Below are 24648 nucleotides of genomic sequence, written 5' to 3'. Positions count from 1 at the left end.
GTAAGGCCGAAAGAGGAAGCCTAAAAAGATGTGGAAAAAATGTGACGAAAAGAAGGGAGACAAAAAAGCTATAGAGGTCTCAAAAAAAAAGAAAAAGAGGGAGTCAGAAAAGGCCACAAGAAAAGTCACAAAAAATGTACATATAAAAGCTTCAAAAAAGGCGACAAAAAAAATATTTTATGTGATAAAAAAAGTACACATAAAAGACGACTCCAAAAGAGTCATAAAAAACAAAAAAGTGCCAGAAAAAGTCTACAAAAATTCGAAAATAGAGTATTAAAATATCATGAAAGGCACTACAAGAGGGATCAAAAAACGGGAAAAAAATCGAAATAAAGAAGAAAGCAAAAAATTCTATACAAAAAAGATCTCCAAAAAAGAAAAGAAAAAAACCTTACAAAAAAGCGACAAAAATTTCACAAAAAAGGAGGATCGAAAAATTCAACAAAAGCGGCGACACAAAAATACGATAATACAAAGGACAAAAAAACGCAACAAAAACTTTACAAAAATAAAGACTATAAAAAGAGCCCAAAAAACGCATAATAAAGGGACACAAAGAAACACCAAAAAACAATATAAACGCATTAAAAATACACAAAAATCGACCACAAAAAGGTCACAAAAACAAAAATGCGCCAAAAAAGCTCACAGAAACGCGACTAACAGAAAAATGGGCGATAAAAGGGACCAAAGAAACGCGTTACAAAAGTCCACAAAAAAAGGACGATTACAAAAAACTGACGAAATTTTGATTAGCATTCTACCACCTACACGATATTCCCTAAAATACATAGATATTAAACTTGAAGTTAGTTTCAGAGATCTATCTAACAAAAATCGACAAAGACAGGCGGAAACAGGAAACCTAGATTTTCATGCTCCAGCTTACCCCCGGTATTGACAAAATTAAAAACAATAATGAAAAAAATAAATCAAAGAAAAATGTCAGAACTTCCTAATAATTACAAACTAGATAACATTATAATGTAGCTACTAAATTTGTAAACCATCATTAAGATCAACATTTTTTTGGGGGTTGTACATCCAAACAAAGTAAATTCAGAGGTAGGTATCTATTTTTTTTCCATAACTAAACATGTGTAAGCAAATTATCACCTTATTTCATGATTTATTTTAGAACCTGATTAATCGCATTTTATGCTAATTAAATCCATTTTTGACACACGAGTACTAAGAATTGCAAAAATTTTGTTTACATTAACTCCAGGCTAATTAGCAAAGCAACACGTTAACTGATACTCCATTCATGCAGTAGTAAACCCTCGCAGTTTCGGCTTTAATCACACTACAGATGACCCTACAAACAACTAAAATATTTGTATTCCTACTATGTTGCGTGATTCATCCTCACTGTCAATATAAACCTGTTCAGGTGTACTCGCAGTCAGTCTAGAAGTACTCTTTGACGTGAGAGTGTACGCAAATGTTATAAGTTTAAGTGCAACAGCCACAAGTATTTACCCACATAACCCACTTGTAAGTAAGTACAGCAATCAGAAAAACATTCCTAAAGCTTACACTGTTTGTGACAACCGGAAAAAAATTACCAAATTGGCTATATTTGCAACATTACGTGTACCCAAGAAAAATGCACACTCAACTGAATAAACAATCTTATTTACTAACAAAATTACACTCATTATCAACAAATCGTTAACACAAAAATATTGATTTAATTTTGGTATAATAGACAATTTAAGTGGTTGCAGTTCCGGTTATTATTTCCGGTTAAATTCCAGTGAATCCCTATGACGTCTGCGCTGTGGTGTAATTAGAACTTCCGAAGATCTAAATTGTAAATTAGAACGAAAATCATTTTTCGAAATTTTTGAACCACTTTGACTACATTGTTGCATGTATAACATTAACAATATCAAAAAGAATTTGTTTACCCTTGACACAAAATACGCGAAATGTTGCGACTCGCATTTTCAACTCTTATCCAAACGTGACAGTATTTTAAAAAATCCAAAACCCAATACCAATCGATCGTCAAATTTCAACACATCCGTTTAGCACCACATCCGTTTAAATTTCGCATCACCAAAGCAATTATTCAAATGTCAGTAAAACAATAAAACCGGTATTTAACGCATTTAGACAACACAAAGAAGTTATCTGGAGCATGACATAATTACCCGATCATCCCATCGATAAAATTTTGAAAATTTAACTGAAAACTTTCACAAGCTCGCACCTACATCCAGAACTATTTAAATAAAGAAAGTTAATCTCTAAAACAAAAAAAGACAGTGTAAGGTCATCCGACCCAGACGCAATTACCTGTTGTGAATACCCATTACATAAGATCCGCGATGCTCACTATAATCGAACATCACTAAAATTAATTCATAACAAAGGTCAAGGGTAATAGCACTGACCCGATCTAGTCGGAAAGAGGGCATGTTTTGGCCTTTAATCAACGCAGTGGTCTTTCAGTGGCGCACGACTCACGCTCCTGCGTACACTTACTTAAGTTAAGTGGGTTTCGAAAACGTCGCTTCCTCTTCACAAAAGGTAAAAAACTATCTCGGTTTGTTTATGCAATTACTTTCCTTCGTGTTAATTAGCGGAATTTCCCGTTTAAATACCAACACAAAGCGTCATAAACTGAAACGACCATGTAGGTGCTGGTTTTTCCATCTCACAATTGGTAGCATTGTGCATGGGTAGGTGACAATGACTTAAGTACACTTCGAGAACGTTATCGTTTCATGGTAGACTACGTCACTGGTAATTCAGAGATGCTTTGAGAAAGTGTTTTTATTGTAGGTCATGCACGAACTTTCTCTGTTGTCCATCAGTAGTGTGTGGAACTCGGTCGTGGTCGGGCGTTTCTAGTCTTAAAATAATCTTGTTACAGAAACATGAAGATAACCTTTGGGTTTTTGTTCCTTGTGGCGGCTTTAAAAACCTCGAACCAGCAGTGTTTATCGGAGAATGATAACAAACGTATTAATCCGGGTGGAAGGCATGGACTCTACACGGGACAACAGAGTTTTTCCTTGGCGCTGCTTCAATCCATCAACCAGTTGATGCCCAACGAGAATCTGTTTTTTTCGCCTTATTCCACGTACCACGCCCTTTTGATAGCGTATTTCCTAGCTGGGGGACAAACCGAGAGTTACCTCAAGAGAATACTCAGGCTTGATACCTCTCAGGTAAGAAAAAGGTGCACAAAAACTTGTGTTTGTAATGGAAAAGTTGCAGACCAAACCCGATTTCTACCAAGCGTATAAACTAGATAAGTTACAAACCAGGATTGACAAAATCAACAGCTCTTACGAGTTTACTAACGCGAATAAGATCTACGTCGCAGAGGACGTCGTCGTGAGGGACTGCATCCCGTCACTCTTCGGAGAAGAGTTATCAAAAGCCCCGTTTAAGAGTGACCCTCAGAATGCCAGACTCACCATCAACAAGTGGGTCGAAGATCAAACCCATAACATGATCCAGAATTTATTACCACCGGGAAGTATAGACCAGTCGAGCACCTTGGTGTTGGTAAACGCGGCCTATTTCAAAGGCAAGTGGGAGAATAAGTTCAACCCAGATGAGACCAAACCGGAGATCTTCTACGTCAGCTCGTCTAAACAAATCATGGTGGATATGATGCACGTGGAGGGTACTTTCAACCATGGTCAGTAGGGTCACCCTCTGTGTGTTTTTATCAAACTTATTGTCCCCAGATGTGTCCGAAAGCCTTGAGGCCCACATTCTCGAAATGCCCTACAAGGGTGACCAAATCAGCATGTACGTGTTCCTGCCGCCCTTCACCAAAGAAGGCGCTATTGACAACACCCTGAAGAAGCTCACCGTCGATAAATTCCAAAACATCGTCAACAGCAACCGCTTGACGGCGAAAACCGTCCAGGTCTCCTTCCCCAAGTTCGCCCTCGAGCACACCATCGAACTCGTCCCGGTAAGCCCCCCCAAGTCCCCCCGTAAGTAGTGCTTCCACTAACCACTTGATGTTAGATCCTTGAAACGTTGGGTGTCGGGAATCTCTTCAAAGATGACGCGGATTTCTCAAAACTGTCTAACAACAAAGACGTTTCTGTCGGTGAGGGCATCCACAAAGCCAAAATTGTAATTAACGAGGAAGGGGCCACGGCTGCTGCGGCCACCTCTATATTCAGCTGGCGCATGATGGGCGACGAGGACGACGACACCCCCGTCACCTTCGAATGCAACCGACCTTTTGCCTTTACTATCTTTAACAAAAACACACGCACAATTCTGTTTATGGGAGTTTTCAGAAAACCGGCTTGAACGCACTGCGCACCACGTGTCGAATGTATCTTGCCTGGGTCTTTGTGTTTGTGTAAATAGTGAATAACTTAGAAATAAAGATATGAGAACGCTGTGGGTCTCTCCGTTAACGCTCCTCTTTTTAGATTTTAGAAAATATGGGGATTGGAGATCTGTTCCAAGAGACGTCCAATCTGACGACGCTCACCGAAGATAAGGTTAGTTTAGGGAACGCGCTGCATAAGGCGAGGATCGAGGTCAACGAGGAGGGGACGAGGGCCGCCGCCTCCACGGTTTTGTTTAGTTTTAGGTCGAGTCGGCCGATTGAACCGGCTCAGTTCCATTGCGATCATCCGTTCATCTATGTCATCTATGATAAGGCTGAGCAGGCCGTGTTGTTCACTGGAGTGTTCAGGAGGCCACACTAAGAGACTTTGTTTTTTTTTATTATTATTATTTTGTTTGTGATTGTTATTATTTATTGACCAAGCACTGCTATCAAGTATTCTTTTAAGTTCACGTATTTTACTACTACTTATGTCGATAATAAAGTATTTTATTGCCATTTATAAGCTTCGACACTATATTGTTTTTAAACTCTTTTCTATTTACGAAACGTAAAAGTGTGGTGCTTAGGTTAGAACTGAGGTTATCGCCTGGTAAGTATAGTGGTGGTTTCAGCACTAAAAATCATCTGATAAGCTCCTGTTATAATTGGATAATCATTGCAAAAACTAAATAATCCTGGAAACCACTTTTTTTCGTATTTAAAAGACCTTGACTTAAGTATATTTTTAAAAACATGTATAAAATGAAGAACACGACTGGGATGACTATCGGTTCATGACTACAAAGGTCATGAAATTCCTGCCTCATAAGATAAGCTTTTATTATTGGAAAAACCTGAATAACAATAATAATAGTATGGTCTGCTGCTATCTCGAATCTCCAATAAATTGGAATAACATATAAAATTTAACTATAATTAACATAAGTGTTACGATTATACGAAAAATGTGGCAAAAATTAAGTTAGGGTTTTATTATGAAGTGAAGGCTAACATGTTGCGGTACCTACTGAGAGCTAAATAACATAATTAGACCAGATTAAACCAGAAACTAGAACTAGAAATAAAAAGATAGTTTGAGTCATCTGTCAAGTGTTCTTGCAATAAAAAGGTAATTGGCGCCATCTATCGAGTATTGTACAAATACACAGTAAAACAAGGTTATTAAAAAAATCTTTAAATTAAAATTCCCGCGGTCTAGATGTGATTCTTTTATTCGTCCAAACACAAATTTAGGTTGGCGGCAATGGATATTTTATTAAATCAATAATTTATTTATTAGAGCAGCACTGAATGTTAAATGTTAACTGTATCACATTTTAAATTTAGCGCCCGGAAATCCACCAATCGAATGTGGTGGTTGATGTAAAAGATTCATTGTTGCCAACCTAAAAACAAACGGATTGGTACTACTGCATCGGCGGCCATCTTAGTCGTGCAAAAGGTCTATTGAGAGGCTATCTATCTATAGTGTGGTATGGCTTTATTTCGCCTAATTTTCCATTTTTAACATGTTTTAAGTTTCCTGTCGTGAAAAGAAGTCTACACGTATTAAAACAAAAAGACAAAATGTAAGCCCGCCCACCCGCCCTATCTCAGATGTGATGATCTTTTTTATTCGTCGCAAACCAAGGGGGCGGAGCTTAACTGCAAAATACTTTTTGTTTACAAAAAATTTAAAACATGTTTTTGAGTAGCGTGTTGTTCCAAGAACATTATGTATATTAAGAAGAAAAGGCAAAATATAAAGCCCGCCCACCCACCCAGTCTCAATTGTAATGATTTTTTTTATTCTTCGAAACTTAAAACTTTAAAACACGTTTAAAATGGTAAATTTTTGTTTAAAGCAACAAAACATGGAAGATTGAAAGAGTGCAAATCGAAAAATTGACGAATTGAAAAATCGTAAAAATTAAGAAAATAAAAGTCGAAACCCAAAAAATTGCTATCTACAATTTGACACCGATTTTAACCACTTTTTTGCAAAATTTTTGGAAATTTTGAATTCACTTTTCGTCTTTATTGGAGCAGATATCGTGACGGCGATTTCAGAATCGGAATAGCACAAGATTATCTACTATTTGAGACCAATTTTCGGTCAATTGAACCAATTTTAACCACTTTTTTGGAAAATTTTTGGAAAATTTGAATTCACTTTACGTCTTTATTGGAGCAGATATCGTGACGGCGATTTCAGAATCGTAACTAGCGGAAGATTATCTACAATTTGACACCAATTTTTGGTCGATTGAACCAATTTTAACCACTTTTTTGAAAAAATTTTAGAAATTTTGAATTCACTTTTCGTCTTTATTGGACGAGATATCGTGACGGCGATTTCAGAATCGTAACTAGCGGAAGATTATCTACAATTTGATACCAATTTTCGGTCGATGGTACCAACTTTAATCACTTTTTTGAAAATTTTGAATTCAGTTTTCGTGTTTATCGAAGCGGATATCGTAACGGCGATTTCAGGATCGTAACTAGCGGAAGATTATCTACAATTTGACAGTCCAACATTTCAAGAAATGAAAAATGAAAGAATCGAAAAATTGAAAAGTGAAATTTGAACTCGAAAAATTTTAAATAAAAAATTGCAAAATCTAAACATTGAAGAAACGAAAAAAAAATGAAAAGTTGAAAAATCGCAAATCGAAAAATTGGAGAAACGAAGAATTGATAAAATTGTTTTTGCAAAAACAAAAATTATAAACTCGGAACATTGCAAATTAAAAAAATTGTAAAATTTGAAAAAATGAAAAATTAAAGAACCGAAAAATTGCTATAATCAAAATATCAAAAAAATTGCAGTTGAATAAATGAAAAATCATAAAATCGGAGCATTAAAAAACTGACAAATTATAAAAATTAAGAAAATTAAAACCGAAACCAAAATTTGAAGAATTAACGAATCGAAAAAATGAAAATTCGCGAAAGTTCAAATTGAGAAATTAAAAAATCTAAAAAATGAAGAAACAAACAAAATGAAAAGTTGAAAAATCCAGTTTTGATTTTCATTTTTTCAATTTTTGAGGTTTCTAAAGTTTTGATTTTTTGGGATTTGGAGATTTTGACGTTTTAGGAATTTAGAAATTTTATTGGTTTCAGGTTTTGAGTATTTTGGTGTTTTGATGATTTGAGGGTTTTGATGTTATGAGGATTTGAGGGTTATGTTGTTTTGAGGATTTAGGAATTTGGTGTTTTGAAGATTTGGGAATTTTGGTGTTTTGAGGATTTGAGCATTTTGGTGTTTTCAGAATTTGAGAATTTTGGTGATTTGAGGATTTGTGGATTTTGTTGTTTTAAGAATTTCGGGAATATGGTATTTTGAGAATTTTAGGAATTTGCTATTTTGTAGATTTGGGAATTTTGGTTGTTTTAGGGATATGAGCATTTTGGTGTTTTATGGATCTGAAAATTTTGGAAATATGGATTTTGCAATTACGCTCTGCCCCTTGGTCTGACAACGAATGAAAAATTCATCATGATTGAAATCGAGACGGATGGGTGGGGCTTCTCTTTTGGTTTTCCTTTTTATAATTAATAGATTTAGTTTTCTTTGTATAACATGATTATTTAAGAACATATTTCACATGGTAATTACTCGTAGAAAAGTAAGGATTTTACAATTAAGCTCCACTCCTCGGCTTACGACGAATAAAAAAAATCATCAGAATTGAGATAGGGTGGGTGGGCGGGGCTTATATGTTGCCTTTTTTGTCTTAATATACATAGCCATCTTTTCACAACAAAAAACTTAAAATATGGTTAAAATAGTACATTTTTGGAAATATGGAGGATTTTGCAATTATAGGGCGGAGAAGTCCACACAACATATTGAAACAAAAAGACAAAATGTAAACCCGCCCACCCGCCCTCTCTCAATTGTGACGATTTTTTTTATTCGCCGTGAACCAAGGGGGATGAGCTTAACTGCAAAATACTCATTTCTTTACAAGAAATTAAAAACATGTTTTTGAGTATCGTGTTGTTTACAGAATACTGTGTACATAAGAAAAAAAGGCAAAACATAAAGCCCGCCCACCCACCCACCCAATCTCAATTGTGATGATTATTTTTATTCTTACAAACTTAAAACACGTTTAAAATTTTTGTAAGGAAGTATGGATTTTGGAATATAGTATTTTTTGAATAACACGATACGCAAAAACAATTCTTATATGGTAATTTCTGGTCGAGAAATAATAAAGATTTTACAATTAAATTCTTCTCCTTTGGCTCTCCACGATTAAACAAATCATCACAATTGAGATAGGGTGGGTGGGCGAGCCTTATATTTTGGTCCTTTTTTTAAAATACGTAGTCGTCTTTTCAGAACAAGAAATTTAAAACATGTTTAATATGGTAAATTTTTGTAGACAAATATGGATTTTTGAATGAAAAATTCATCACAATTGGGAATTGAGATTGGAGCGGGTATTGGTGGCGCCTAATTTTTGGCTTAATTTTTTTCTTAATGTACATAGTATTCTTTGAACAACACGATACTCAAAAACATGTTTTTAATTTCTCGTAGAGAAATAAGGATTTTGCAGTTAAGCTCCGCCCTCTTGGCTCACGACGAATAAAAAAATCATTACAATAGAGATAGGGTGGGCGGGCGGGGCTACATTTTGCCCCTTTTTTTGATATACAAAATATGGATTTTGCTATTATAGGGCGGAGTAGTCTACATATATTGAAACAAAAAAACAAAGTGTAAGCCCCGCTCACCCGCCCTGTCTCAATTGTGATGACTTGTTTTATTCGCCGTGAACCAAGAGGGCGGAGCATAACTGCAAAATACTTATTTCTTTACAACAAATAAAAAACATGTGCTGAACACTATGTATATTAAGAAAAAAAAAGGCAAAGTATAAACCACCCCATCTCAATTGTGATGGTTTTTGTTATTCTTAGAAACTTAAAACACATTTAAAATGGTGAATTCTTATAGGGAAATATGGATTTTGCAATTAGGCTCCGCCCCTTGGGTTTGGCAACGAATGCAAACTTCATTACTACAATATCTGGTTGACCGAGCTTCACTCGGCTCGTTTGGTAGTATTAGATCAGATTAGGACAGATAAATATGCGTATAGTATGCATTTTGAAGTAGACGCGCTAATTAAAAATACACATTAAAAAAGAAATTCCATAAGCAGTCTTTGTTTTAAACAGTGATAAGTGACATGTAGAGATTAAAGAACAGAAAACTGGAATTATTGTTTGACATTTATTTTATTACAATCGCATTTGTTACCCAAGTTTTCTCTCTGTCGTTCTTTTTTTTTCCTAGTTCTCTCTCTCGACTCTAGAAAAAGGTCACAACTACATTCTTACTGCCAGAAGAGTTTCGCCTCTGGTGTGGTTATCATACTGAGTTACCGTGCTCTTTTGCGTTATTCCTAATTTCTCAATCTCAACCCTGCTCCTGAAGATGCCACTTACGAAAGTGTGCGAAACGTTGAGCCCAAAAACTCAAATAACACGGTCCCATCCCGGAAAACGATCACACATTGACTCCGACCGCGAAACCTCTGAAATGAATGCTTGACAAAATAATCTCAATTCAACGCACTTTCGTGTGCCTTTTATACGCTCACTCTTTAGTTTTCGGTAAATTTTCTCACCTCAGAAGGTGAATTTTAACGTCCTCTATACAGTGGAGTATGTTTCGGTACGTACAATTGAAGATAAAAAGATACGTCAAACGTACTGTCAGACTGTCACCCAAACTTCTCTTATAAAACAATCTCGTGTTCGTGTAGTGTCATCTGAAGTTGCCTAGCAACAAATATAATTCACTGCCTGAAAATTGCTGAAAATGCATGAAGCTGTAATTTTCAGAAGTTAAAACTATGATCAATCGATTTTTTGACCCAAAAAACCCCTAACCTGTAAATTTCATCGAAATCGTTAGAGCCGTTTTCGAGAAACCCATTATATATATATATATATAAATATATATATACAAACTTTGCTCGTTTAATAGTATTAGATATTTAGGTCAGGGCAGGTATGGGTGGGCCTTAATCTTTGGCTTTAATTTTTTCTTAATATACATAGTATTCTTTGAACAGCACGATACTCAAAAACATGTTTTTAGTTTCTCGTAAAGAAATAAATAAAGATTTTGCAGTTAAGCTCCGCCTTCTTGGCTCACGACGAATAAAAAAATCATTACAATAGAGATAGGGTGGGTGGGCGGGGCTACACTTTGCCTTTTTTCTTAATATTTCTTATTACTTATTTCGACAGCAAGAAACTTAAAACATGTCTAAACTGGTAATTTTTTGTAGTAATCAACTTAAATCCTCTACAACAAAGTTTATAAATGACAATTTTCAGCTTTAAAAGCAACGTCAGCGGGAACTTCAACGTCAACAGCAAGTTTATAAATCCCACTTAAACTACGAACTTCAAATCCAACATATAAACCATTTTAAATTTCGCGGTCTGTCAAATGGTGTCCGTTTTTTTTTTTTCTTTTGTTAAGTTTACGTCTGGTTTCTCCACGGTGACGATACTATGTGTATTCCATGATACAAAAATTGACACAGACGTCGGACAGACAGACAGACAGACAGATAGACGGAAACGGGAGACCTATTTTTCGTAGTTTAGAAATCATGACACATCGAGAAAAGATGAAACTAGCCCCTGAATTTAATTTTCTCTGTAAATTTGGGATTTGAGGAGATTTTTGTTTGTATATTGTTCATGAAAATTTCTGCTTAACATGGATATAAAGAAGACCCCATTCCCAAATCAGTATGTTGTTCATAAAAAGTATTGTTAAAGCTAAAGAAATTAAATTGTGTTTCAAAACTAACTCACATAATGTGATCAGGTTAAGGATATGAGTAAGAGGTAAGTACGATTCGAATGGTGATTAATTTATTCTTCCATGTCAAGTCGTTTTTATTTTAGTATTTATCTTCGCGTTTACGTCAAACGTACGTCCAGAGACTTTAATACATAGACTGGCTGTGTCAGGAAAAACGTGAAGTTTGTCGACCACCATATTGCTTACAACCGTAAGTGCGCGAAATTTGAATTTTCCGGTCACAAAATGCAATTTAAAATGTTAAATAAAAAAGACAACAAATTGTAATTATTTATTTAGATAAAAATATCTATATGTATATGTAAATTTCTTTAAAAATATTAATATCCTTGAAACAAAATTAATTTCGTGAATTTTTGTCTTAAAGAGATAGTTTTTTCACGCTCAGTACTTAAGCGGCACTCATAACCTATTCCGAGAGTCAAATAATTTCTCAAAATTAATTTAAGCAATAATTTAAAATAAGAATTATTTAAGTCCAACTAATCCATACTAAACAAATGTTCATTATGTAGAAAAAAAATGTATGGTCCTACTTTGCAAAGTTAAGGCAAACATTTTAGTTACCAAATCATTTTTAATGGCCATATTTACAAACAATCTCGTAAGTCCCGACACACAACCACTTTTATTTCGAGGTCTAGAGACGTTCTGTGCTAGAAACTACTGCTGCTAACCACCACAACCTCACTTAATTTGACATAAAAGTTATAGCAATGGCGTCCATACTACCATGCGCCGTGGCTTCACCAAAATGCATTAGAAATGTTACTAACAGCCAGTCTATGTATTTAAAGTCTCTGCGTACGTCAAACTGGGCAGTAGTACCACCCAAAGGTTGACAGGCAGTGCCAACTCGAGTTCAGTTTATTTTGATTTGCATAAAAATTTTATCTGCAAGCATACAGAATAAAAAATACAGAAATCTTGTCTGTAGAACACCGTTTATTTTGAAATAAAAATGTAACTGTCATTTTTTCAAACCCTAGAAATCCCTGTACTACTTTTTAGTGAAGTTTTCTATTAACTACTAGAGGGCAGCAGTATCGTTCTAAAATGGTATATTTATCCCAATCCCACACACAATTAGCCAATAACACGTGACGTCACGCTGTGGCGGGAACTCAGCGTTTGACAAGCGCCGTGAAACTCCATAAGTGGCAATGTTAACATTTTCGCATTGCATTTAAAAGTGTAGGTATTTATCTAGAAAATAAACACGTGAATAGCTTCTTTCATATCTTTTCTGTGTATCAGGGTGCTTTTTTTGGCGATTTGAGTTTAAAAATACATAATAAAAATATAAATACAGAACGCTGTTTTGGTCTGAATTCCTCGTCACCCAAAATACATCTATGTGTTTTAAGCGGTAAATCGGAAATTAATATTTTCGTTTGAGGTTAATGTGACGGGTTTAAGTGAAGGTGTGTGATTTTTTTTCAAAGTATGGATAATTTAAGTGATTATGCACGATGTCTTTCTGTCAAAGAGAAAAACAGATATGTACAAAATTTAAACAATTTAAACGGCGGAGATCCTTATACAATGAGTGCAAGTGATTTTAATTTGTGTTTAGACCATGTCCCTACCATAACAATGAATACCATTCTAAACTTCTTTATTTTTGGAATAAGTAAAATAACCCACAATGAAATTCGTGCATTCAAAAGTCTAGAGGCATTTATTCAGTTTTCTCTTTTTTAAACAACTGTGTCTTTCAACATTACAAGTATTATAAATAGATTTATTTTGATATCCTAAATTTTGTGATGGAACATAATCAGGATCGTCCACATCCGACAAATCTGCAGGTTTACCTAAAAGAGCACCAATGTAGTAATTTGTTAGAAACTGTAAATCTAATAGGTAGTTACTGTATCTAAAATAAAATGATCCGAACAAACATAGGAATACTTTACTTTGGCTTCGTTAAATCCACTCGTTTCAAGGCTTTTAACCAAAGCTTCCGCTTTTTTTCCCATCCTGTATATATTTACCTTTATTGTTGCTAATTGCTGGGAAAGGAAAATAAAATTTGTTCGCATTTCTGGTGCTTCGATTCGCGCAACCCCCAACAGCACAAAATTTAGGCATTTTCTCCTAAAATACAAAATATAATAATATTAAGATGCTAGTGTATTTAAAAAACATTGATGTACATTAACAAAGAATTAATTTGCAAAACAAATGATATAAGATGCAGCGAAGTTAACCTGTACATCACATTGGAAAACATTATTTTTTAAGCCTATTCAAACGTTATGGTGCGTTTTACAGATATCTACACAGTGTAGAAACTGTAACAAACTTACCAAACTATAAAAACACAGTTGACACACTCTCAAATTTAAATGAATTCCGAAAATATTAGCATTGACTCTTATGAGAAAATCGGCTGGTTGTCAAACGCTGCCATCTTGGTGACCTCGGATGACGTCAGTGTATTTGGCTAATTTTAAATCGCCTGAGGACACTGTGGTTTGTCCCAACTTCCTCAATTCTGCTCAGTTCTGAGGTTATAGTTTACAATATGAACGTATTTAATGTTTCATTTATTTTTAAACAATTTATCAAGTTAAACTCTAAAGTTTAGAATAATGTTCACAATATAATAGTGCGTGCGAGTGTGTATTTAAATTAATTTCATAGCAAAAATGACGACAAATTTTGCATTTTTACTTGTATTGTTATATTTAAACTCTTCTAATCAGCAGTGTTTAACAGAAAATGATAATCAACCCCCCAGTGCCACCACTAGTCTGTATAGCGGGCAGCATATATTTTCCTTCACACTTTTAAATGCCATCAACCACCACTTTCCAACAGAGAATATATTCTTCTCACCGTACACCACATATCGGGGCCTTTTATTGGCCTATTTCTTATCCAATGGACAAACCGAGTTTGAATTGAAGAACATTTTAGCGCTAAAATCTACACAAGTAAGGTAAAGAGGCTTCAAAAATTCAATAATAGCTAGAGGTTTCAGTCGAAAATAGATTTTTTCCATGCATACCAACTGGACAAGCTCCTGACTCGTCTGCATAAATCAAATAGTAGCTATGAACTTGCTGATGTTAACAAAATTTACGTTAGTGATGACATTGCTATAAGAGAGTGTGTGGGTACTCTTTTTTTAGACGAATTACAACAAATTTCGTTTAAACCTGATCCCGAAAATGCTACAGTTGCTATTAATGAATGGGTGAAGGGACAGTCACACAATTTAATAAAAAATATACTGCCACAAAAAAGCTTTAATGTAAATACAACCTTAGCTTTAGTAAATGCTGCCTATTTTGAAGGAACATGGGATAGGCAGTTCAACCGTGTTGAAACGTTCTACATAAGTCCTTCATCAGCTAAATTAGTTCCTATGATGTACACCGAAGATTATTTCAACCACGGTTTGTTTGTAAAATATTTCATACCCTATTTAAAGCTGCGTTTTTTTTAACCCTTAGAAGTGTCCGTCGATTTACAAGCCCACATTTTGGAAATGCCGTACGAAGGAACAGAAATCAGCATGTATATCATTTTACCCCCCTTCACCAACTACGAAGACACTCTGAAGCGATTAAATGTCGAAAATTTTAAAAAGATGGTCGCCAGCGACCGCCTTCTTTCAAAGAAAGTTCGCGTATCGCTTCCTAAGTTTTCTATGGAGGAGACTATTGATTTGAGACCGGTGGGTTTAATAATTGGGGGAGATTTTTTAACTTAATTTAACTGATGGTTTCAGGTTTTTGAGTCCTTGGGGGCGTCAAAATTGTTCAAAAGTGGTGCCGATTTCTCAGTACTGTCTAAAGAAGAGAATGTTTACTTCTCCAACGGATTTCACAAAGCGAAGATTTTGGTTAGTGAGCAAGGGGCGGCTCAAAGTGGGCGTCAGAATTTAGTATGGAGGATTGGAAATGATGGGGATCAAGTTCCAGCGCAGTTTAAGTGCAACAGACCCTTCATTTTTGTTATTTATAAGAAAAGTACGCATACGATTTTGTTCATTGGAATGTATCGAAAATAGACGTTGTTATTTTTTCATTTTTACACTGTTGGTAAAGATACGTTGATAAAACATATTAGAAAAATTGGTGTAGTTATTTATACATACTTGACCAAAATGTCCATTGGACCTTAAATTTTCTGGTCACTTTAACCAAAGAACAAAGAGTTAATACATTTTTTGACATGACGTTAGAAATATTTAGTCTGAAGCCTTTTTGACTTCTTCACTCATTAAAAATTCTGCTACGTCCAAACTACGACAGACAGAAAACCTGGGCACCTGAGGTCTATTTTTTTGAAAAAAATTCAAAGAATCTTGGGGGTTTCTGACGGATTTTTTTTTTGAAAAATTTTAAAGAATCTCGGGGCCTCAGGTAGTTCTTTTTTCAAAATTTAAAAAAATATTGAGAGCTTCTAATATATATTTTTTTTAGAAGAATTTGAACGAATTTTGTGAGAAAAATTGAAATAATCTTACAAGGATTTTGCGCTTTTAAATTTTAAGAATTCTTAATTTTTTTAAATAAAAAAAATCTTGCCCCCGTTGTTGTTTTTTCATTTAAAAGAATCTTGGGTTTCTAATACTTTTTTTTGAAAAATTTGATAGAATCTTGTGCGCCTTTTTTGAGGCTCCTGATTTTTTTTTTTTTTTTTTTTTGAAAATCAGGAACAATCTTAGGAGCTGCTATCTTTTTTTTTTGAAAGAATTTTGAGGATAAAAAATTCTAAAGAATCTTAGGCGCTTCGTCGTTTTTTTTTTTGAAAAATTTTAAAAAATCTTAGTGACTTGATTATTTTTATTTAAAATTATGGGGGCCTCCTATTTTTTTTTTATTAAGAATTTAGAACAATTTTGGGGCCCCTGATGGTTTTCTTTTTGGAGGATTTTGAAAAAATTTTGAGGAATCCTAACGGAAAAAAATCTAAAAAAAACTTACTTTTTTTTGAAGAATTTGAATGATTTTTGGGCCTCCCTGATGATTTTTTTACATTTAAAAGAATCTTGGCTGTTTTTAACATATTTTTTTGTTTTGAAAATTTTGAAAGAGTTCGCTTTGGAAAATTTAAAACCACCTTTGGGGTTCCAGATTTTTTTTTTTGAAAATCAAAAACAATCTTGATGGCTTCTAACGGTTTCTTTTTTGAAGAATTTGAATGATTTTGGGGCCCTTGATGGTTTTCTTTTTGGAAGATTTTGAAAGAATCTTGAAGGAAAAAATGTAAATATTGAGGTCCTCCTGTGTTTTTTTTTGAAAATTTGAAAAAGTCTTTGGGACTTGATAATTTTTATTTAAAATTATTTGGGGCCTCTTAATTTTTTTTCTTAAGAATTTGAAAAAATTTTGGGAACCTGGGACGTTTTTTTAAATATTTAAATGAATCTTGGAGACTTTTTTTTTTGAAGAATTTGAACGAATCTTGAGGGATCCTATCGGAAAAAATCTACAAAAATCTTGGGTGTTGCTGTCTTTTTTCTTTTTGGTTTTGTTTTTTTTTTTTTTGAAGAATTTGAATGAATTTTGGGCCTCCCTGATGGTTGTTTTACATTTAAGAATCTTGGGGGTTTTTAACACATATTTTATTTTTTGGAAAATTTGAAAAAATCTTGTGGGTCTCTGAGCTTCCTTTCGAAAATTTAAGACCACCTTATGGGTTCCAGATTTTTTTTTGAAAAATAAAATCAATCTTGGTGGCTGCTAACATTGATTTTTTTTTGGAGGCCTCTGATGTTTTTATTTTTGAAGATTTTGAAAGAATCTTTAGGGCGTCGTGTGTTTTTTTTTTTAATTTTAAAAATCTTGGGAACCACATTATTTTTAGTTAAAATTCTCTGGGGGGCTCCTTTTTTTTAGTTTTTGAAAGAATTTTTGGGGAGCTCTGACGTTTTTTTTTAACATTTAAATGAATCTTGGACTTTTTTTGAAGAATTTGATCGAATGTTGAGGCCTCTGATGATTTTCTTTTTGCAAGATTTTGAAAAAATCTTGAGGATTCCAAACGGAAAAAATCTAAAAAAACTTACTTTTTTTTGAAGAATTTGAATGATTTTTGGGCCTCCCTGATGATTTTTTTACATTTAAAAGAATCTTGGCTGTTTTTAACAGATTTTTTTTGTTTTGAAAATTTTGAAAGAGTTCGCTTTGGAAAATTTAAAACCACCTTTGGGGTTCCAGATTTTTTTTTTGAAAATCAAAAACAATCTTGATGGCTTCTAACGGTTTCTTTTTTGAAGAATTTGAATGATTTTGGGGCCCTTGATGGTTTTCTTTTTGGAAGATTTTGAAAGAATCTTGAAGGAAAAAATGTAGAGAATATTGAGGTACTCCTGTGTTTTTTTTTGAAAATTTGAAAAAGTCTTTGGGACTTGATAATTTTTATTTAAAATTATTTGGGGCCTCTTAATTTTTTTTCTTAAGAATTTGAAAAAATTTTGGGAACCTGGGACGTTTTTTTTAAATATTTAAATGAATCTTGGAGACTTTTTTTTTGAAGAATTTGAACGAATCTTGAGGGATCCTATCGGAAAAAATCTACAAAAATCTTGGGTGTTGCTGACTTTTTTCTTTTTGGTTTTGTTTTTTTTTTTTTTGAAGAATTTGAATGAATTTTGGGCCTCCCTGATGGTTGTTTTACATTTAAGAATCTTGGGGGTTTTTAACACATATTTTATTTTTTGGAAAATTTGAAAAAATCTTGTGGGTCTCTGAGCTTCCTTTCGAAAATTTAAGACCACCTTATGGGTTCCAGATTTTTTTTTGAAAAATAAAATCAATCTTGGTGGCTGCTAACATTGTTTTTTTTTTTGGGAGGCCTCTGATGTTTTTTTTTTTGAAGATTTTGAAAGAATCTTGAGGGCGTCGTGTGTTTTTTTTTAATTTTAAAAATCTTAGGGACTACATTTTTTTTAGTTAAAATTCTCTGGGGGGCTCCTTTTTTTAAGAATTTGAAAAAATTTTTGGAGAGCTCTGACGTTTTTTTTAACATTTAAATGAATCTTGAAGACTTTTTTTGAAGAATTTGATCGAATGTTGAGGCCTCTGATGATTTTCTTTTTGCAAGATTTTGAAAAAATCTTGAGGATTCCAAACGGAAAAAAATCTAAAAAAATCTTGGGGTTGCTGACTTTCTTGTTTTTGTTTTTTTTTTTGGAAGAATTTGAATGAATTTTGGGGCCCCCTGATGGTTTTCTTTTTTGAAGATTTTGAAAGAATCATGAGGGTAACAAATTTTAAAGAATTTTGAGAGTTCCTGCGCTTTTTTTTTAATTTGAAAAAAACTTGTAAACTTGATTTTTTTTAATTAAAAGAATCTTGGGTTTCTAACGGATGTTTTTTGGAAATCTTTTAAAGAATCTTGTGTTTTTTTGGTGCTGAGGTATTTCTTGAGGGGGGGGGGGAGATTTATACAAATTTTGAGGCCCTGGTTCTCTTTTGGAATACATACAAAATCTTGAGAGCAATTTGAATGGATTTTGGGGCCCCTGATGCTTTTCTTTTTGGAAAATTTTGAAACAATCGTGAGGGTTCCTAACGGAAAAACATCTAAAAAATCTTGGGGTTGCTGACTTTGTTGTTTTTTGTTTTTTTTTTGGAAGAATTTCAATGAATTTTGGGCACCCGTGATGGTTTTTTACATTTAAAAGAATCTTGGGGGTTTTTAACAGATTTTTTTTTGAAAAATTTGAAAGAATCTTGTGGGCCTCTGAGCTTACTTTTGAAAATTTGAAACCACCTTGAGGGATCCAGATTTTTTTTGTTTTTGGAAAAATCAAAAACAAATCTTGGGGGCTGCTAAAGCTGTTTTTTTTTTTGATGAATTTAAATGATTTTGGAGCCTCTGATGGTTTTTTTTTTGGAAGGTTTTGAAAGAATCTTGAAGATAAAAGATTCTAAAGAATGTTGGGGGACTTGTGCGTTTTTTTTTTCTAAATTTTCAAAAATCTTGGGGACTTGATTATTTTAATCTAAAGTTATGTGGGGGCTCTTCAGTCTAAAAAAAATTTGGGAGTTGCAGATTTTTTTTTTAAGAATTTGAATGAATTTTGGGCCTCCTTGATGGTTTTTTACATTTTAAAAGAATCTTGGCAGTTCTTAAAGCTCTCTTTGTTTTAAAAAATTTGAAAAAAATTTGTGGGCCTTTGAGCTTGTTTTTGTAGATTTAAGACCACCTTGGGGGGTTCCAGTTTTTTTTTTTTTTTGAAGAATTTGAGTGATTTTGAGGCCCTCGTGGTTTTCGTTTTGGAAGATTTTGAAAGAATCTTGAAGATAAAAGATTCTAAAGAATGTTGGGGGCCTTGTGCGTTTTTTTTTTCTAAATTTTCAAAAATCTTGGGGACTTGATTATTTTAATCTAAAGTTATGTGGGGGCTCTTCAGTCTAAAAAAAATTTGGGAGTTGCAGATTTTTTTTTAAGAATTTGAATGAATTTTGGGCCTCCTTGATGGTTTTTTACATTTTAAAAGAATCTTGGCAGTTTTTAAAGCTCTCTTTGTTTTAAAAAATTTGAAAAAAATTTGTGGGCCTTTGAGCTTGTTTTTGTAGATTTAAGAACCACCTTGGGGGTTCCAGTTTTTTTTTTGAAGAATTTGAGTGATTTTGGGGCCCTCGTGGTTTTCGTTTTGGAAGATTTTGAACGAATCTCGAGGGAAAAAAATTCTAAAGAATCTTGAGGGCCTCGTTCGTTTTTTTTTTAATTTGAAAAAGTTTTGGGGACTTGATTATTTTTATTTAAAATTATTTGGAGGCCTCCTAATTTTTTTCTTAAGAATATGAAAGAATTTTGGGAACCTCTGACGTTTTTGTAAATATTTAAATGAATCCTGTTTTTTTTTAAGAATTTGAACAAATTTTGGGGCCACTGATGGTTTTGTTTTTGGAAAATTTTGAAAAAATCTTGGGGGTTCCTAATCGAAAAACATCTAAAAAATTTTGGGGCTTGCTGACTTTTTTGTTTTTTGTTTTTTTTTTTTGGAAGAATTTGATTGAATTTTGGGCCCCCGTGATGGTTTTTTAAATTTAACAGAATCTTGGGGGTTTTTAACAGATTTTTTTTTTGAAAAATTTGAAAGAACCTTGTGGGTCTCTGAGCTTGCTTTCGAAAATTTGAGACCTCCTTAAGGGTTCCAGATTTTTTTCTTTGAAAAATCAAAAACAATCTTGCTAACATTGGTGTTTTTCTTTTTTTTGAAGAATTTGAATGATTTTGGGGCTTCTGATGGTTTTTTTTTTTTGGAAGATTGTGAAAGAATCTTGAGAGCGTAGTGTTTTTTTTTTAATTTAAAAAAATCTTGAGGGCTACATTGATTTAGTTAATTAAATTATCTGAGGGCCTCATTTTTTTCTTAAAAATTTGAAAAAACTTTTGGGGCCTCTGACGTTTTTTTTTAACATTTAAATGAATCTTGGAGATTTTTTTTGAAGAATTTGAACGAATGTTGAGGTCTCTGATGATTTTCGTTTTGGAAAGTTTTGAAAAAATCTTGAGGGTTTCTAAGGGAAAAAAATCTAAAAAAATCTTGGGGGTTACTGACATTTTTTTTTTTTTGACGAATTTGAATGAGTTTTGGGTTTTTTTTTTGAAGATTTTGAAAGAATCATGAGGGTAACAAATTTTAAACAATCTTCGGAATTCCTGTGTTTGTTCTTAGTTTGAACAAAACTTGGAAAGTTGATCTTTTTAATTAAAAGAATCTTGGGTTTCTAACGGATTTTTTCTTGAAAACTTTTAAAAAATCTTGTGTTTTTTTTTGGTGCTGAGGTGTTTCATAGGGGATTTAAACAAATTTTGAGACCCTCATGGTTTTCTTTTTTAGAATACATATTTGAAAGAATCTTGAGAGCAATTTGAACGAATTTTGGGTCCCCTGATGGTTTTCTTTTTGGAAGATTTTGAAACATTCTTGAGAATTTCAAAAGGAAAAAAATCTAAAAAAATCTTGGGGTTTGCTTACTTTTTTGTTAATTTTTTTTTGGAAGAATTTGAATGAAATTTGGACCCCCCGATGGTTTTTTACATCTAAAAGAATCTTGGGAGTTTTTAACAAATCTTTTTTTTTTTGAAAATTTGAAAGAATCTTGTGGGCCTCTGAGCTTGCTTTTGAAAATTTAAGACCACCTTGCAGAGTTCCAGATTTTTTTTTTGAAAAATGAAAAACAATCTTGAAAGCTGCTAAGGTTGTTTTTTTTTTTTTGAAGTATATGAATGACTTTGGGGCCTCTGATGGTTTTCTTTTTGGAACATTTTGAACGAATTTTGAGGGAAAAAATTCTGGAGAATCTTGACAGTCTCGTCTGTTTTTTTTTTAAATTTTAAAAAATCTCGGGGACTTGATTATTTTTATTTACAATTGGGTCCCCGATGGTTATCTTTTTTGAAGATTTGAAAAGAATCTTGAGGGCGTCGTGGGTTTGTTTTTTGAAAATTTGAATCTTGGCGACTTTAGTCAACATTATCTGAGGGGGGGGGGGGGGCTCTCTTTTTGTCTTAAGAATTTGAAAGAATTTTTGGGGACTTCTGACGTTTTTTTTTAACATTTAAATGAATCTTGGAGACTTTTTTTTTGAAGGATTTGAACGAATTTTGAGGCCCCTGATGATTTTATTTTTGAAAGATTTTGAAAAAATCTTGAGGGATTCTAACGGTAAAAAATCTAAAAAAAACTTGAGGGTTGCTGACAATTTTGGGGCCCTTGATGGTTTTCTTTTTTGAAAATTTTGAAAAAATCATATTTCATAAAGGGAGTTCCTGCGTTTTTTTTTAATTTGAAAAAAACTTGGAAACTTGTTTTAATTAAAAAAATCTTAGGTGTCTAACGGATTTTTTTTTTGGAAAAATTTTAAAGAATCTTCTGTTTTATTTGTTGATGAAAAACTGAAAAAATCTTGCGTGCGACTGACAGTTCTTTTTTTGAAAATTTAAATGAATCGCGAGAGTTTTTGATTTTTTTAATATGGAAAGATCTTGGGGGTTCTTGACGTTTTTTTTTTAAGATTTTTAACGAATTTTGGAGTCCCTGATGGTTTTCTTTTTGAAATATTTTGAAAGAACCTTTGTACTTTTTTTTTTAATTTTAAAAAATCTTGATAGTTCCTGACTTTTTTTGGAGAATTTGAATGCATTTTGGGATTTTCTTGTTGGAACATTTTGAGAGAATCTTGAGGATTTCTAACCGAAAAAATATGAACCAATCTTGAACGTTTTGCTTTTTTAAATTCGAAAAAATCTTGGGGACTTCTGCTTTTTTTTTGTTTAATAATAATAATAATAATAATAAACTTTACATGGACAGGCCATTTACATAAAAATATTATACAAACAGAAAAAAAAGACGAAACTGTATACATATAAAGTACATACAAGTCTAGATAATCTAGTACTACCAGAATTTTAAGGTAATAAAATTTAAAGAATCTGGAGGCCTCTTAATATTTTTTTGTTAAGAATTTGATGGAATCTTCAGGACCCTGACGATTTTTTTTTTAACATTTAAAATAATCTTGTGGGTTGTCGACGGACTTTTTAGAAAAAATATTGTGTGCCACTGACAGTTCCTTTTTTTGAAAATTTTAAGAAATCGTGGGTTCTTGATTTTTTTTTAATTTGAAAAATCTTGGGGGCTTGACTTTTTTTTTGAAAAATTTGAACGAATTTTAGTGCCTCTGATGGTTTTCTTTTTGGAAGATTTTGGAAAAATCTTGAGAGTAAAAGTTTTTGGGGATTTCTGATTTTTTTTTTTAATTTAAAAAATTGGGGGTGGCATCTTCAAGTTTTTTTTAAATCTTAAGGGTTTCGGACGGATTTTTTTTTTAATTCAAAAGAATCTTTGGCGGTTTTTATGTAAAATTTTGAAAAAACGGAGACGGTGATGATTTTTTTTTTATTTTAAAAATATTTTGAGTTTCTGACGTTTTGTTATTTAAATGACTCTTGGGCAATTGACGATTTTTTTTTAAGCATTTGAAAGAATCCTGGAATGTGTTAAAATAACATATGAATCATTCAATGACCAAAGTAGTCTAGAAGCCGATTATAAAAATATAAACGACCTTTGTTCGGGAAGTCCGATTTTATAAAATGACTAACAGTTCATTTCTACAATTCATCTATACTGATTACAACATATTAGGATTCATTTCTAACTATAACACAGTAAAATTTCCATAAAAAAAAAAACATTGGAACTCAGCCATTTTGCCACAAATGTTCTTTAACTGACACTTTAGTACTCAAGTATTGTTATATTTTTTGTCGACAAAGAATAAAATGGTAACAAATTTGTATGTACATTCCGTAAAATTGATTGATGACCTTGGAATTACCACTGAATTGACACTATAATACACCATGCACGATATTAGTTCTATTCGACCCAATTAATTCTTAAAATACGAGTAATAATGCAGATAAGATAACTAAATAAATCATAGTCAAATGCAATCGCTGCTTTCTTACAACACTTCCCACAGATAAGCCTTTTTTCGCAACGAAAAACGCGGAAAATCTTTTTCAGATTTTCAGCAATGGCGGCAGCCCGCGCGCACCGACGCACAGTTGGTTGCCTAACTCCGCATTGTTTACAATTATTTTACGGTCTTTACACACCGTAAACGAAAAAAATGCGTGACGCAACGCTTTTAATTAAGCTGTCGCCACACTGCGACAGTCTCAACAACAATACAATGCATATTTTCCACTGAATGCCCGTTCCCACCGGATCGAATACCGAACCGGATCATACGATTCTACGTCACGTCACGTGACCCGTGGCGCGTCAGAATTTGAAAAATCAATAAAAATAGATAAATCAAAAGGCGCAAATCGGCGAAATGGAGTGAAACGCGAACACTTTTTCTAAAAAAAAAAAAATCGTCCGATTTTATTTATACCGAGACACGTGGTCGACGTGTTATCAGTCGCCGCTTAGTGAGGTGTTGGAATCTCGAACCGCTCGCACTTAAATAAGTAGACTCAGCCGAGGAGTTGTCTTCATTCGGTGTCGGTGCTGGCGGAAGACGTGTGAAAGCAAACCGATAAACGTGCGAAACAGACAGACAGAGGAAAGTACCGTTGTGTCTGCATCTAGTGACCTGGAAGTGATGCTGTTTTGCCACTAATTTTGACGTTTGCCAAATTTCGCTACGTGTCAAGCGATTTACGCCGATTTTCACCACTTTTCTTCTTATTTTTAAGTTGTGCACAGTCCGATGTTGGGTAAGGTTTAGTCAGTGTCCTTGAGCCCCCTGCTTGCTGGCACGCGAGTGTCCCGCTAATTACTCATTTTCCTGTCATTAGTCGCGTTGAATAGGCGGGGCTGCGAAATATAGGTTATGTCTTGCAGATTTACATGAGTCTGTCGCCCCCAGTCTGGCCATCATGTCGAGGAAGAGGACCAGAAGCCGGTCGGAGGACAACGTCACGTCCACGAACCATGTGCAAAATTTGACGAACG

General features: G+C 33.6%; 3 protein-coding genes across 6 annotated transcripts in view; all 3 read left to right on the top strand.

Annotated features, from left to right (window-relative positions):
• Window positions 1-1414: 1414 nt before the first annotated feature.
• LOC135133520 (serine protease inhibitor 88Ea-like) lies at window positions 1415-4847 on the top strand. Of its 4 annotated transcripts, none has more exons than XM_064061964.1 (5): window positions 1415-1504; window positions 2888-3185; window positions 3235-3664; window positions 3714-3946; window positions 4422-4847. In XM_064061964.1, the coding sequence occupies exons 2-5, from the start codon at window positions 2892-2894 to the stop codon at window positions 4701-4703; spliced, it is 1239 nt and encodes a 412-aa protein (XP_063918034.1). In that variant the 5' UTR covers window positions 1415-1504; window positions 2888-2891; the 3' UTR covers window positions 4704-4847. The 4 variants fall into 4 exon arrangements, with proteins under 4 accessions (XP_063918034.1, XP_063918030.1, XP_063918033.1 ...); XM_064061960.1 differs by lacking the exon at window positions 4422-4847 and adding an exon at window positions 4003-4388; XM_064061963.1 differs by lacking the exon at window positions 4422-4847 and adding an exon at window positions 4003-4388 and having other exon boundaries at window positions 1420-1500.
• An 8836-nt stretch (window positions 4848-13683) lies between these two features.
• LOC135133521 (serine protease inhibitor 88Ea-like) lies at window positions 13684-15495 on the top strand. Its single transcript, XM_064061965.1, has 4 exons — window positions 13684-14137; window positions 14185-14602; window positions 14660-14883; window positions 14938-15495. The coding sequence occupies exons 1-4, from the start codon at window positions 13850-13852 to the stop codon at window positions 15217-15219; spliced, it is 1212 nt and encodes a 403-aa protein (XP_063918035.1). The 5' UTR covers window positions 13684-13849; the 3' UTR covers window positions 15220-15495.
• An 8540-nt stretch (window positions 15496-24035) lies between these two features.
• Window positions 24036-24648, top strand: part of LOC135133745 (choline-phosphate cytidylyltransferase B-like) — a 30906-nt gene continuing 30293 nt past the window's right edge. The window contains exons 1-2 of the mRNA XM_064062237.1: window positions 24036-24410; window positions 24538-24647. Coding sequence (XP_063918307.1) covers window positions 24404-24410; window positions 24538-24647 — 117 coding nt within the window. The 5' untranslated portion in view covers window positions 24036-24403. The remainder of the gene's footprint in view (window positions 24411-24537; window position 24648) is intronic.

This window comes from Zophobas morio, unplaced genomic scaffold, assembly GCF_036711695.1.
Source record: "Zophobas morio isolate AGI-343-1 ecotype UQ-CSIRO unplaced genomic scaffold, CSIRO_AGI_Zmor_V1 ptg000022l, whole genome shotgun sequence".
Classification (NCBI taxonomy): domain Eukaryota; kingdom Metazoa; phylum Arthropoda; class Insecta; order Coleoptera; family Tenebrionidae; genus Zophobas; species Zophobas morio.
Note: the sequence above shows the minus strand (reverse complement) of the source record. Positions and strands in the feature narration are given on the sequence as shown.

Bases quoted from the DNA above. Each gene is read 5' to 3' on its own strand.
- LOC135133520 (XM_064061960.1), top strand. From the start codon at position 2,892: ATGAAGATAACCTTTGGGTTTTTGTTCCTTGTGGCGGCTTTAAAAACC. The intron at 3,186-3,234 runs GTAAGAAAAAGG...GAAAAGTTGCAG, and splicing joins TCAGGCTTGATACCTCTCAG to ACCAAACCCGATTTCTACCA. The intron at 3,665-3,713 runs GTCAGTAGGGTC...TATTGTCCCCAG, and splicing joins GGAGGGTACTTTCAACCATG to ATGTGTCCGAAAGCCTTGAG.
- LOC135133521 (XM_064061965.1), top strand. From the start codon at position 13,850: ATGACGACAAATTTTGCATTTTTACTTGTATTGTTATATTTAAACTCT. The intron at 14,138-14,184 runs GTAAGGTAAAGA...TAGAGGTTTCAG, and splicing joins TAGCGCTAAAATCTACACAA to TCGAAAATAGATTTTTTCCA. The intron at 14,603-14,659 runs GTTTGTTTGTAA...TTTAACCCTTAG, and splicing joins CGAAGATTATTTCAACCACG to AAGTGTCCGTCGATTTACAA.